This window comes from Canis aureus, chromosome 26 (assembly GCF_053574225.1).
Source record: "Canis aureus isolate CA01 chromosome 26, VMU_Caureus_v.1.0, whole genome shotgun sequence".
NCBI classification, from domain to species: Eukaryota; Metazoa; Chordata; class Mammalia; order Carnivora; family Canidae; genus Canis; species Canis aureus.
This window is the reverse complement of record NC_135636.1, coordinates 11751830-11767570: the sequence shown is the minus strand read 5'-3', so window position 1 is coordinate 11767570 and position 15741 is coordinate 11751830. Positions and strand designations below refer to the sequence as shown.

At 38.1% G+C, this 15741-nt stretch overlaps 1 protein-coding gene across 25 annotated transcripts in view; it reads right to left on the bottom strand.

The window, feature by feature from the left end:
* KIF16B (kinesin family member 16B) overlaps positions 1 to 15741 on the bottom strand; it is a 314538-nt gene that overhangs the window by 249192 nt on the left and 49605 nt on the right. For all 25 annotated transcript variants that reach the window (XR_013364784.1, XR_013364778.1, XR_013364780.1 and 22 more), the window contains exons 4-10: positions 13008 to 13124; positions 10868 to 10965; positions 10042 to 10151; positions 7076 to 7218; positions 5410 to 5578; positions 5098 to 5229; positions 3753 to 3928 (exon numbers count right to left, since the gene is read on the bottom strand). Coding sequence is in view for 13 of the 25 variants with exons in the window: in XM_077872132.1 (XP_077728258.1) it covers positions 3753 to 3928; positions 5098 to 5229; positions 5410 to 5578; positions 7076 to 7218; positions 10042 to 10151; positions 10868 to 10965; positions 13008 to 13124 (945 nt within the window). In the remaining 12 variants the exon portion in view is untranslated. The remainder of the gene's footprint in view (positions 1 to 3752; positions 3929 to 5097; positions 5230 to 5409; positions 5579 to 7075; positions 7219 to 10041; positions 10152 to 10867; positions 10966 to 13007; positions 13125 to 15741) is intronic.

The window sequence follows — 15741 nt, the reverse complement described above, 5'->3', positions numbered from 1 at the left end:
ACGCATGCTCAAGCCCTAGCCAAGGTAAGAGTAGAGGGAGAGGAAGAAGCAGGTTCCTTACTGAGGATCCCAGGACCCCAGGATCAAGACCTGAGCCGAAGGCAGAAGCTTAACCAACTTGCTACCCAGGTTCATCTATCTTTTTTTAGAGCCCTTTTATCTTACCTTCTTAATAGAAGCTCTTTTCATAATAAAGTGCACAAGTTGGCAATCTTTTTTTCCAAATTTGTACTGATCAGAGCAAATTTTCAAGGTGTCATGAAAACATGCTATGTCCTTCCTTACCTTGGTCTATGCGAGCGCTCATGAAATGAGAAGAGTTATGGTTCCCTGTGGCAAATATGTTTGGCTCTGTCTCCTGCTATTTCCTATAGTGTTTTTGTTGTTTTTTTTTTCTTTTATAAAAGCTGACAGCATGTTTCATTTTAATTATGAACTGTACTCTGCTGTAATAAAGTGTTTTTAGGTATATATAATATACATAAAATATAAAAGCAACATAATGCTGTTTTTGTACTACCTTCCTTCCCCTTTGAATTACCTAGTAGGCCAGTGCTCAGTCTTAGACAAACATCACGTAACAATCTTACTCTGTGACCCTCTCAGAGATTTATCTATCTTAAAAGTCTGCACATGAAGATATTTCTATTATCTATCTATCATTTAAAGTTTCTCCATGACTCCAACCACACAAATGAGAAATTCATTCTACTTTCTTGGCTTCCTGACTTTTCTGGCTTATTTCATGTCTGTGTTGTTTAATTTTCTCATCTCTGGATACATTCAAGAGAAAAGGAGTTCACAGACATTCCCTCGGCCAGAGTCAAAGCAGAAGTCTGAAAATATGCTTTAAATATAACAAAAGAGAACATCTGAAAAGACAAGCTATCAAAATGCTTGACTTCATTACTCATCTGAGAAGTGCAAATTACAACCCTTCTATAGCACAACTACGCACCCATCAGATGATTACAAGGAAAAGTGGACAATTCCCTTTGTGTGGATGGGGACCTGCAGCACTAGAACTGGCACTTTCATATACTGGTGGTAGAAAATAAATTGGTGGAGACTCCTTAAAAAAATTGTTTGGCAGTATTTACTAAAACTGAGCCTATGTACACCTTCTGACCACCAACTCCACATTTAGGTATGAAACTAGTATGTTCACTAAAAGACATGTAGAAGAGAGTCAACAGCAGCCTAATAGCTCCAAAAAGGAAACTCCCCAAATTCCCATCAAAATGAGAATGGCTAAATGAGCAGGGACCTATGTATAAGGTAGAATATGGTACAGCAGTGAGAATGAATGGATCTACAATATGCAACAACATGGATCAATCTCACAAACACGACACTGAAAGAAATGAAGTTGAAAGAATATAGACTACATGATTCCATTTATATAAAGAACAAAAATAAGCAACACGAAAGCCTAATCTGTGCCCTCAGAAGTCAGAGTGATGGTTCCTCTTGAAGGAAATGGCAGGTAATGTCTGAAAAGGAACATCAAGAGGGTCTTCCAGGGTGCTGGTAATGTCTGTTCCTTCATGTCAGTGCAGGTTAGATGGATGGATTCACCTTGTGAAAATTCACTGATCTGTATAACTTACAATATGTAATTTTCCTGTACATATACAATCCTTCAATAAAGAGTTCATACACACACACACACACACACATATATATATGCAAACTGCTACACATACATCTGTATATCTCTATGTAGTAGGAGAAGCAAATACATGTTAAATTCTTGAGTTGTATTTTTACATTGTGCTTTTGAAACTCTGATGCACTTGACATTCTTCCCTGGTAAATAAATACATAACCTTATTAAAAGGAGTAGTTGATTTTTATTTAACTGTCCTTAAGCAAATAATGGAACTTTGATTGAATGACATTCTCAATGAACCATGGTAGCACTTGGAATACTGTAGGAATAGAGCAACGTTATCAAAAAAAAATATATATATATACAGAGATTTTTAACGGGCATTTAAGAACACCTGCTTATTTTACTGAGCATCACAAATTTAATTAATTTAGGATAAGCCTGTATTGTTTGACAACAATTTATAGTTTCATACTATGATAAATTATTTTAACTTGGTACTCCTATTTTATTATATAATGTATTAAGTTTATCAAAGGATTTTATCTTCAACGATTCTAAAATAGACTTAACTATCTTTTCTATCCTTACCCTCAAAACTACAGCAACAAAAATATTCCTTTAATTACAGCATGGCCTTTGGTCATGAAAAAAGATAAAAGGCAATTGGCACACACAATACCTCTGAAGACATTATTCAGATAGAATATGTACAAGTTTTAATAAAGTTTTCTGTCTATACGATAAGGCTCCCTTCAAGGATTTCCTCAGTTTAATTTTAAAAGGCTGATTTTCTTTTCCTTCATTTCCATAACTTAGTAAATCATTAGGTACAACAACTTGGACCAAGAATTTTCCAAATACTTTCTTCACATGTAAAGTCTGGGTGATGCTATCATATCACCCTTAAACGTTCACCTCAAATAAGTAACATTTTACTAACACTGAAAAAAAGATCCCAAGAACATGGTGTACAAATTAAAATGGCTATTGTGATTCATGTCATAAGTTAGAGGAGGCTGACAACATCACACACAGCTAGACTATTCATTCTGGCAACTTCCTTTCACACATAGGAAAGGTCCACATCAAAATGTAAAATATACATGGAGACACTTCTAAGTGCAATGAACAATTCCTATTCAACTAATGTCTACCATCTTACAGGAAAGAACTGTCAGGTGTATTTCAGAATACAGGAACCTCAGGGAGGTTTTCATTCCACTGACAGTTTCATGATCAAACCACTTATGGTATGCCAAGGACTTCAAGGGCCTATATTCCTAGATGAAAAGCTGCTCTAGCGAGAGCACACTACATTTAAAGAAAAGCATTTTTTTAAATGATACACTTACACCCATTATGGGTTAAGAAAATGAGAAGAAACATATCTTTGTTTATTTCTAACTTGAATCTAAGACAAATATTTAAAAAAGGCTATCCCTGATTTTCTTTCAAGGGTAGCCATTCTTCACAACAGTACCTAAAACCTATCAGGATCTAATTCACACTGTTCATCACAAAATGTAACTCTGTATGTACACTATGCAGGTAAGTTTACTGCGAAGAAAACATAAGAACAAAGCCCCTTCACTAGAATCCTGAAAGACCCTGAAGTGAGACCGTTTTGACATTCAAGCAAGGTCTCAGGGACATCACCTCAGCCAGCCAGAGGCATGCCACATGTGCCAACTGTATCACCATAACCACCTCTGTAATGGACAATGCAAAATAGATTCAGAAAAGTCTTCAGGTCTTTCATTCTGTTAAAATACACTTTCAAGTCATAAAATGCATGGGTAGAATCTTAAATATTACTCCAAGCACTTCAATTTCCTTCCACTAATGGAGATTATGCCGCTAATCCTATTGCATGCTAAATTTCCATCCATAATTGATAACTATTAGATAGTTAATCATTTCAGGTTTAGTGGATAAAATCTTCCACACAGAGCACATAATGAATGCAAAGGCCAATGGGAGGGTAATGTAAAGGAAAGACTGGCTAACTCATTCAAAGCTTTACTTAGCACTTATTTACTCAAGTCAATACAACGAGTGAGATAATTGTCTCATTAAGATCTAGAAATAGATGTCATTACTCAAAGAAAATTATCTATAAATCTCAGAAAAACCCAACCTGATTGCCTTGAGCAAGCAGTGTTTTGAGTCTGGCTATTTCAGCACGCAGCTCACGGATGAGTTTGACGTTGGCATCCTCATTAATAGTAGGCTTGTTGATGATGTTTTTGGCTCTATTTGCATAGCGAAGAGTACTTAGGGTTTCTCCATAATTGACATCAGCAGGTGAAATAGCTGTGAAGAATGAATTCAAAAAATAATTTATCCAGCACTCCGTGTTTCATTTAACACAAAGTTGGTTTGTAATTTAAAAGTAAGATTAACCTCAGGTCATTGGATAGACTAAATATTCATTGCCACAGTAATGAATATTAAAAATTATCTAAGATTAATAGGAAAGGTGCTCACTATACCAAATTAAATGTCATTTTGCTCCTCTTAAGTCTAGAATCAGCTAACTACCTAACCAACTCTCAAAAGAGATATGAGAATACTCCACCATACTTTAAGGAGTCTCTCTGTTGAAGACACACGAAGAAGATTTCAAGATTATCTGTACTTCTTAATATTACATAGAAATTAAAATACTTTTAAAAATTTTGGCAAAGTCCACCATCCATAAAAATCCAGAGCATGATCATTTTTTCAAGAGTCAGTAGGTCAGTGAATGCTTTTCCTCCTAAAGCTTTGGTTAATGGCATCCCCTTCCACCACCACAGCCTGTAGGGCTCAGGTAACTAGATAATTGCATCTGGGGTGCATACCCCAGGACAGATCCCTTTTCTCCAGCATTAATGCAAGGTCTGGGGAGCAGGGGAGATGCAAACATGGGAAGGAAAGGGGAGAAAGGGCAAGAGAAAGTGAAGTTAAAAGTTTCTGAGTTCCCCCAAGCGAATTTCTCCCCTCTGCACATTTTTCTTCTCTGCTACATTCTTCCAGTTAGTAAAAATGCAGCAACATAGTAGAGTACTGCTATCATTATTTATGTGCATTGTTACTTTTCCTCTCAATTCCTCATTTTAAATTCCACATATACTGCTTTAAAACAGAAAAACAAAAGGTAGATTGTTTTCACTTTATGTTCCTGCAATGATTTTCTCCTGTGAGTTCATGGAATGAAAAGTTTCTGTCCTGTACTTTGTGCAAAGAAAGGGTAGGAGTCATTGTGCATGTATCCCAGCTTGCACAACACATGACAAGTTTATCCAACTAGGAAACGGGAAAGTGAGTTAATAATATGAGAGTGTAGATGAGATCGCAGTGATTTTCTCCAAGATAGAAAAATTATTTTTTTAAGATTTAAAAAAAGGTATTATTTCCTAATGAGACATTTTAAACTTCCAGGTCTATAGTTAGTTCCTATAAAACACTGTATGCTGAGAAAAAGAACTTGGAATTCTTACTGGCGATCATGATGGTTTTAGAGTTCCCACCAAGGCTATCTTTCAACAACCAAGTCAAAACAGAATCCCTGTAAGGCACAAAAACTTGCTTCTTCTTCACAAGAGGGTTTGCCGCATCCTGAGATAAATCAGCTGCACGGGAGGGAAGAAAAACAAAAACAAAACAACTAGTGAAGTTTTTTTCTCTAATTTGGCTTCTAAAAACCTTGAGGCTATAAACCCAGTCTGTAACACAAACATTAAACATAATTGTTTCGTGCTACTACAATATCGTAGAGAGTAGGAGGTGGCGGGGAACACACAGAAACCCACCTAAGGCAGAAATGACATTTCCCAGAGTCACGAGGGATTTGTTAATATTCCCTCCTTCCTTTAGTCTAACGCCCGTGGCACCCGTAGCATCCGCGCGCTCACTTCCAGCAAGATCAACTAGGTGGATCTTACTCACGGTTTCACACGGCATTTCAGAATCAAATTTTGCCTGTAGCAAAACATAAAAGCAAAATTGAAGAGGTGTACAGAGCCCTGATGTTGTCTGTGATACAGATCCTAATTATTTTCTACTCCTCACTATGATCGCTCAGGGTAGGGTTTGTTGTTTTTTCTTTTTTTAATTTTGTTGTCCCGTTGGCCACCTTAATGATTATAGAAACTTCCAAATGAAACTGAATACAACAGAAGTCTACCATATGTGATTCTTAAACTTTCTGAAGAACTGTACCATTACTCCAATCACTTGGTTGTTCCCAACAAAGGCTTACTGATTTTGACTGTGGTAGAACAGGACACAAGTCGTTGCGGGTATTCACAAAGAAAATATAAGTAAACAAATAATTAGTTTTGTTCTCATCTAGGGTCTCTCCAAAAGATGATAAATGTAGACACTTATGTAAAAGAAATCTGATCATTATTCAATAGTAAAACTTGTTTCATGAATTATAAAAAACTGAAAACCTTAAATAATGTATTCCTTGATTCTGAATTCTACCAAAATTTTACCTTCCCAACAAAGGCCTTTAACCTTTGTTTAACAGTCTGAACCAAAATGTCAAAAAGAAATTACCATACTTTGATAGTAGATATGTAAGCTTCTTAGAAAGTAGGGATGGAGGGATGGCCACACCCTAATCTACATTAACCAAAAAGGAGAAAATCCAATAGGCTACAGTAAATCAAAAAGCAAAAATCTAACAAAAGGTAAAGATGTGGAGCATTTATTGGGATTTGTTCTGATTGACCTTTGAGAATTTTTAAATTTTTCTTTGCTCTGTGATCCCCCTCCTTAATAAAATGCTATCTTTTTGTATCTGGTATGTTCAATGGTTAATATAGGCCAGGATATCCCCAAACTCCTAACACACATTTAAGTCCCAAGAGGACACTCTGTATGCACATGTTTGCATTCATCTGTGCTACTGGCCTAGGTCTTAAAATACTTACCCTCAATGATTGCCACACATTTTCAAAATCCTCTCCACCTCCTGATCAGAATGAGTTCTTACATCAGTACTTAAAAACGCTGGTTGCCCTTTAATATTATTCTCATAATCCTAATCAACATTTTTGGGTGAGTGCCATGGAGCGATAATGAACTACAATGAGTTACTCACCTTGGCCCCCCACTGGTCTGACTTGGCAATCTATTATCTCCCACAGAGCTCGCAACAATGAAAACTTTTGCTTAATTATGCACAGGCAAGTGGTTGTTTTTGGATCTTTTTTTTTAATGTCTAGAACAGGGTTGAGGCCTGCTAAGTATTTCTTAAGGGTACACACCTGGACATCTCATATGACTGTGACCGTTACCACAGAGAAATTCTGCACACAGCGCATGTTCAACTCTAATTAACAAGGAAATGACAAGCAGTCACCTTTGCCTGCTGCCATTCCTGGTTCAACAATGATCAGTCCTCAACTGGTGCTAATCATCAGTAAAGACCTTGGGGATGGAGCCAGCAGGCCCCACAGCTGCCCTCACCTGAGTGAACTTGATGGTGAAGATGGCATGAGACCTGCTACTGACGTCATTCATCCCAGTCGCTGCTGTGGTTCGATTGATATTTCCTGCATCCATAAGTTCTTCTACATCACCATAATTCTGTACTAAATGTTTGGATAAATCTGGGCGGCGGAGGAAGGAAGAAGGAGTTAGAAAATCTCCGTAATCTATAGTAAAGAGAGGAAGAAACTGACCTCTATGAAAGAACACAAAACTGTACAGATCTGTTGACTTATTTAAAGATCTTATTTGTTCCTACAGTTTGATAGTTTATAACATGGATTTGAAGGCTGGGCTGTCTGGGATCAAGTCCCAGTCTGCTGCTTACTGGTGGACATACATGGTTATGTGCAAGTCACTTAACCTCACTGAACCTCAGTCGCCTCTGATAATGCACACCTATCACATAGGGTATTTATGGTAAGTGTTAGCTATTATCGTCAACCTGAGGATCAGTCCTAGCACAGGAAATGTAATCACTAGCTTCATGCAAAACCAGAGAGCATTTTTCTAATCCTTTAAAAAAAACTTTTTATTCATTTTTGAGGAACATTTATATGTTCTAAAATCGAAGGCTACAAAAGGTATACTGTGAAAAGGGGTCTCCTGTAAAGGGGTCTCCCCCGACCTCTATTCTAAGATCCACTCCCCACTTGCCCTCTGTCAGGCAACCCAATGGAATTAGTTTCTCCAGGCCCTTCTAGAAATAACCCATACAGATGCAGCCAATACATATATATATATATAAAGCCATCTTATTTTCCCTTTCAAACATGGCAGCATACCATAAACATTGTTTTGCATCCTGCTTTTTTCTATGTAACAATATGCTAAAGAATATCAGTGAAGGTAATTCCTCACTCAAGTTTATGGCTGTAGAGCCTTCAATTGTATGCAGGGACCATAACCAATTTAGCCAGTCTCCTGTTGAGACTATAGATGCTTGCTTACATTTTGTTCCAAATATACGTAACACTGCTATAAATAGTCTTGTACATACTCTTTTCAAATATTGTGAATATTTCTCCAGAATAAATTCTTAAGAGGCCCAAGTGCTAGATCAAAGCACATTTGAAATTTTGATGGATATTGCAAAATTGTCCTCCCTAAGAGGCAATTTATACCCAGCAGTTACTATGTATAAGACTACCAATGTCTTAACACTGTCTTATCAGGCTTGCTTACATCTATCAGGGATAGGTAATAAATGTTATCTTTTAAGACTTTTTTATTTTGCTTTTCTCTGAGTATGAGTGAGGCTGAGCATCTTTCCTCCATTTAAAAACCATCCGCATTCCTATTTCTGTGAGCAATCTATTCACATCTGTGTTTGTTTTTCTACTTGGTTGTTGTACTTGGTTGTTGTACTTGGTTGTTGAATCTGTCCCTACTGAGTTACATGATCTCTTTATATATGAGGGAAACTAGTCATCTGTCTGAAACTTGGATTGAAAAGACTTTCCCTACTTTATAAGTTGTCTTTTTCCTTTGTTGATGGGGTTTCTGCCAAATTTTATTTTTTTACCACTTCAAATTTAACACTTTCATTCCATGGTTCCTGAGTTTTAAGTAATTTTAAAAAAACTTCCCTCCTCCAGGGACACCTGGGTGGTTCAGTGGTTGAGCGTCTGCCTTTGGCTCAAGGTGTGATCTTGGGATCCTGGGATCCAGTCCTGCATTGTTGGGCTCTCTGCTCAGCAGGGAGTCTGCATCTCCCTCTCTCTCTGCCCCCTCCCCTGCTTGTGCATGTTCTCTCTCTCTCTCAAATAAATAAAATCTTTTTAAAAAATTAAAATAAAATAAAATCTTTGTTCCATCTGCCATTTATCCTGGTATAAAAATGGAGCTATGCTACCAATTCACTCTTTTTGTTTCCTCCCAGACAGCTTAACAACCAATATTCCTCCAATGTTTGAATATCAGATTTATTAGAAACTAAATCCCCATAAGTATCTACATCAGATTCCGGATGTTTCCCCTGTTCGATTATTCTGTCTCTTCATAAACCAGCTTTATAATATGCTTTAACATCTGATAAGACAATTAAAGGGAAGCATGAAGGCACAGTTAGCCTGAAAGCTATTAACAATAATAGCTATTCCACGCTCCACAAAACAAATACATAATTATACAATTTACTTTGGGCATAAAAGGAGAAATTTCAATTGGAAATTTAATAAAATACACAGAGTCCTGTTAGTCCACCTGATAACACTAGGTGAAAAAGACAACCAAAATAGGAACACGTTTTTAAGCCCAGGACCAGTTCTCAGCCTTGCCTCCAACAAGACAGAGATGAAGGACAACAGCCACAGGAAAGCACATTTCCGTGTGTGATTCCAACAGCCAGCCACAACTTAGCTACCTACGTGAGTAAGCTGAGAGGAGCTTCATTATCAAGATAGCCTTAAACCTAGCCTATTTATAAATAATTAGCAAGGGCCAGTCCTTTACCCAGCATTACTTGTGACATTCCTCACAAGTGATTGTGACATAGCTAGTGTTATCACAACACAAATGCTAAGGACCACAGCACATGAAACTCTGTCAATGTTCTTCTCACAAGGTGAGAGGTCTTAGAATCTCCTTATGGTCATAAGCTACCACTAAGATCAGTAAAAATATACCACTAAGATGCAGTATCATTTAAAGAGACACCTTGTAGGGTCACTTATGTTGCCTAAGAACATTGGAAAACAAATTTCCAAAGAGTTCTTATTCTGAAAGCCAGAGGAAATCTATTGGCAAGCCCATAAAATCAGTGGATGCCCAGTGAAATATAAATTCATACTAGTGACACCTGTAGTGACAGCACGTCATTTTTACTATAATAAAATGCCCAAGATAAACTGTTTACGTCTCACTATTATTTTACATTTTTTCCCTGAAACTACTGTTTTTAACACCAATTTCCAAGAACAGAGCTGTGAAATATTCACTCTTACCTTCAACATAAGGTCCTTCTTTTGGGTGCTCTCGGACTCTTAAATTGAAAGTTTTGGATGACTTCCGCCTAAGTAGGTCTCTCACACGTTCATTATAAATTTCCAAGTAGCTAAAAATTTTAAATAGGATTGAATTCAGTAAGATGATTTCAGACATGAATAACAACAAAACAGTAACAGCAGCAACATGTTTTTGTGTGATAACTATTTATCAGGTACTATGCTTAGCAGGTAAGTGGATTACTTCATTTAATTCCTTCAATAGCCCAGAGGCAGGTACTACTATTATTCCCATTTTACAGGTTAGATAATAAAGGGGAATAGTTTTTTAAATGACTTGTCCAAGACCTCACAGCCACTAAAAGGTCAAGCAGCTCTAAGGACTTCTGATTGTCACGTTAGTCCCTTCAATGAAGAAAAAAAAACCCTCAACCATCCATATTTATTTAAAGATTACATGTATAGTGATTCTACCAACACAAAGAATAACACAAACCTTATTCAGATCAAAGAATAAGGCCAGTGGGGTATATACACTTAAATGTCAAAAGCTCACTCTATTTGAAATAAATATCCTATGTCAGAGTTTCTGACCAAACAGGATTTCTGCTAGCCTCCCAAATCCTAATCCAAATTGCACCCAAGAAAGTCACTGAAAACAGACATATTTCAAGCTTCACTTCTTTCTATGATAGTACAGGAGGGGAAAAGGCAGATTCTTCCTTCAAGTATCCAAAGGCTTTATCCTTTATCTACTCCTTGTGCCTGGAGAGAAGCTCCAACCGAGCTCACACATTCAGTTACCTTACCAGGTCCCAGGTCCTACCTGACTTCAGTTCGAAAAGATGCTTCATCCCATCTGGTGGTTTCATTTATACGACTAAAGAGCCCTTCACAAATCCGAGGTATTAAGCCAGAATCGCCCTGCAGTGGGAAGGAGGAATGCCACAGCTGTCACTTGAAATAAAACCAACCAATGGCTGAATTTGCAATTTGCCAGAATGGATTTACTCAAGGGGCCTGCATGTCAAGCCCAAGCCTACCACCACAGGACCCCAGATACACCATTTACCCCCTCAGAACTGCTTCCTCGCCTCTGAAATAAGAGGGTGGAGCTTTCTAACTTTTATATGCTAGGTCTCGGGTCATATACAATTATCAGCTGTTAATTAAATCCTGACTTGAAAGCATAGAAGATCTATTCCTTAACTTTCAAACAAGATGGTCTACAGCTGTAGAATAAATGTGGAAAATCTGATCAAGTCAGATGATCAAAGAAGGTGAAATATACACTGAGAAGAAAAACACCTAAGAGACCTTGGTAAGCACTCAAAGTAGCTGATAACTGCCTTAACCCTTAGATGATAGGAACACACTGAAACATGTATTACATCCCTCCTTTGATGCACTAATCCCAACACTGGCCTTCCTAGACAGATGTTAATACATATTATGCGACATGGGCATCTTCAGGAGTACTCATGTTTCAGCTGGCATTAGCAAGCTGATGAACCTCAGAACAATGTTAAAGATGAGGCCAAATGTTCTTCTTAGGAAACCAAAACTTCAGAGCTTCAGCGTATTCATCTGAAGAGCCTCACTACCTTCACTCAACATCCCCACCTCAAAAAAAAATATCATCACAACATTAAGAAATTTTTTCTCTTACACCATTAAATTGGTTCCAATTCTTATCAAGGAAAATTGGGCTTTTCATTATATTTTTTTGCTATGCCTTTAAAAAGAAAAAAAAAAAAAAAAGGAAGACCCAAATGGTTCTCAACTATAAGGTCAGAGAAAAACAGGTGTAATTTAGGAGTGCTTTATGAATGTTTAACTTACATAAAAGAGCTACTAGAGGGATCAACATGCAAATTTCATTTTTAGAGAAGACTTTTTTTTTTTTTTTGGCAAAGGCACAGTGGAAAACTAGGAAGGGAGAAGTATGATAAAAGGAAATATCAAACTCCTGAAACTAACTGCTTGCTCTCCTATGTAGTCTCCCACACTGCTCAGCATTGAGGATTTGCAGCATGGCATTTATCTACTTCTCCTGTAAAGGAAAAGCCTGAATTTAAGAAGCCAGGTCCCAAGCACTCAAATGCTTCCATCTGGAAAGACCCCAACCCCTTTAATGCGCTACTACTACTTCCATGAACCACCAAACCTTAGGCATTAAAGAAAGACTCCACTGTGCAGGCCAGCAGGAAGCCCTGTGACCCCCTGCTGGTTCCTCCACATCCAGAACAGGCCACAGGTCTGACAAGCAGTGAAGAGAGTTTTCACTAGACATAAGTCAAACACACAAGCACTATCTAGATCTCAAGAAAACACAGAATGAGATAAGGCTCCTGCAATAATGTCTTTACTGCTCCATATTTTGGGGCAAGTGTAACTTTAATGTCTGTTAGTTTCTATGGTGTAACTAACTAAACTCTACATACTCCTTAACTATGCTACTCTACACACTCCATACTCTATGTTATAGACTTTATGCAAACAGTGTAATTCTCTTTTTATGTATATGCTAGAGTTATATAGTACCTTTCCACCAGAGGGATTTTTTTTTTTTTTTTTTTACATTTCTCTTGAGGAAAATATGTTTTGAATAATTTTAAAGAGAACAGAGTTCAGTAATTTTATTCAAACTGTTGTGTTGGCAGAAAAGAAGAATAAATTACTTGTGGGCCCAGCATACTTTTTGATAAGATTATAAAGCCTTTAAAAGCAGAAAATGAACTGAGACTTGCATCCATTATTCATGCTTATAAACTTAAAACTATTTCTAATTTAAAATCTCTCAAAGGAAATCTAGTTCAACTTATTACTGAGTTTTATCTTATTGCCAAAGAATGATCAGAACATGAAAAGCAAGTTAGTACAGACCAACTAGATAAAAGAGATAATTCTATCAGTCCAAAGAGAGATAATGAGAAATTTTCTCCCCACAGTGTAAAACAACATACAGAATTTCCCATCATAGTGTAGGACTTTCCCGATCCAGTTTGTCCATACGCAAAGACACAAGCATTATAACCTTCAAATGCAGACTTCACGACATCTGTGCCAAGGGTTTTAAAAACCTGAAAGCAGAATAAAAAAAAAACACAAAAGACACAATTACCATAGATTTTAATAAAATCCCCTTCAGTATTGACCATATTCTTGAATGTTACTTTCGTCCTATAAGGATTATATCATATAAATAAATCATCGCAGAACTATCAACAACAGAATATGTATGTACCCAAGTTTTTAATCAAAAGGAAACTTAAGGAAGCAAAAAGCAACCCCATCCTTTTTACTACTTAACAAAAAACTCCTGCAATATAAAAATGTAAACAAGGTAAAGTGACAATCATGTCTAAGAAGCAAAGATGATTTTAAAGCATGCTGATTTATCATTCCAGAATTAAATAAACATATAAAGTTATTCATTCTATCAGAGTTTCCAGAAACTAAATATTCAAAACCTAAAAATCACAGCAGCCAGAAGTTATTGCCCAAACCATGCCAAATCAATGCTGTCATTTTAAGGGCTCAGCTATTTATCGAAGTCTCAGAAGGTTCTCTGAGAGCTGATGGGTGGGTGTGAATGAGGCTGGGATGACTGGATCCGAGTCAGAGGCCAGATGTTTTTTCCTATCTGAATATCTGGCTAGGATGGAGACAGCAGGGAGATGAGCTGTGTGGGGCTTGGTGTTGTACCTCCAAGGGCCTGAGTCCATGTCTGCCACACCACGTAGTTGCAGTGGGACACTCTGGGGAATAAAAGATAGTGAAGGACAAATACTTCACCCAGACGGCTGATATAAATGAGGCCAAATGAGATGTGTGGCCATCCTAGGTACACACAGTTGGGAAAAGGACCAACAAAAGCTTTCCAAACTCCCAAGCCTTCACGTTGCCTCCTGCCTTCCTAGATCAACAGACACATTATGGGCATGTAAAACTCCTCACTGCTTCAAAAATGAGGCACATCAGCAGCTGAAGAGATGTTACAAGGCAGTGTGACCAAGTTCTCAGCCAGAGCCAGGAAGAGGTGAGGCACTGCATTGTGGAGTTACCACAGTCCAAGGTGGGAGCCTCATCAACCCCTCAGAAGTGTTCAGTCTCTGTAAGTGATATTGAGTTAGCTAAACTTGAGACCCTGTATCTCCCCTGCAGAGATCTAAACCCTCCAGCCACCCCTAGACAGGGCCGATAAACACTGGCTCTCTCAATCTTGGCTCCACTAATCCATCCCTATTAATAACACAGCGTGTCAACCAAGGACAAAATAAAAAGACAGCCACCCAGACTTCAGCTTTCTTCAGGCACCATCTTGCTGCCATCTTGCTTCAACTTTATCAGTTTCTCCATCAAAAATTCACAAAGTATCATTTCAATGGAGTCACTTCCAAAATGACCAGTCTCATTCATGCTGTTAATTTGTATCCACTTCAGCTTTAAGAGGGGATATTTTCTAGACCTATTCTAAAATTCTGATAACTTACTCAACTCTCAACTATGACAGCAGATCACACTGTGCTCACATATTAGTCTTCATAAAATGCTCCTGGATCAGTAGCATCACTTAGATCTATTTTTCAGGTAGAGAGTTAGATGAGTGTACACAGTAAGCAGCAGAGTTGGGATTTGCACTAGGTACTTCTGACCCCAAGGCCTGTGCTTCTAAAGACTTTATCATTATGTGGCTTCTTCCCACATCCTTGACATTAGCCATGAGGTCCAGCCTTCCTTGAAAGGACCTTGTCCCACAAACTGAAGAAGCAGCCAGCCGGGAATCCCAAGGAGACGCACGGCTCCAGACCACCCATCCTAGGTTAGTTTTCACCCCTGTATATGGAACATGAGGAAAAACTAAATATTTCTTCCATTCTGATTACACAAAAAATAAAAGTCATCTATCATTTTTACCATGTCACAAGGTGCCACTGGATAGGAAGAACAGCCTTATATTAAGTTCCCAAAGAATAAAAGAAAGATCTTCTATAATACCTTTATCCGAGGCTAAAGCAAAGTCATAGCAAATATATTTAAACCAAACCCAAAAAGAAACTCTTTCCCAGGGTTCAAATCCCATCCATCATTTTACTATTACCTATCTTTCCAGAAAGCTAATTCAACTGGAGTTCTTTGACAGACTTGGAGGCCTGAGGGGGAAGGGGGGGAGGAGGCTGGCAGACATTACTGCAAAACAGGCCTAGAATATACAGGTCTGGAGGTGCTGAGAGCCGGGCCAGGACCGCTGCGGCTCCTAGGAAGCACTTCTTTATCAACATCCATCAAAGCAAGGTGGGAAGAGAGGGGCTGCTTTGTGAGGTCCTGCACTCCCACGTTGGCATCAAAACCCTGCTGAGGTCCTCACCAGGCCAGGTGAGCCAAAATCCACCTTGCTGCTTGTCTGAGCACAGATTTTCAAGCTGATCTCCAGGGTCATCCAAGGCATCACGGGCCTCACTTGAGGGAAACTGCCCACAAGAGGGCACTCTGAAAACAAAAGACTCACCCATCCAGCCTGTCAACTGGGAGACCGTAGGTTTCAAGTTTCTCCAGGATTGAATCAAGGAACAGGTTGTGTGAGGACAGCAAGGCCTCCCTCTGGAGTTTTGAACCATGAGGAAAATCAGACCTTATTTAATGGTCTTTAATTTATGTGAGTATAGACTTTAAATGCTCAGTGCAGTTTTGTGTTTT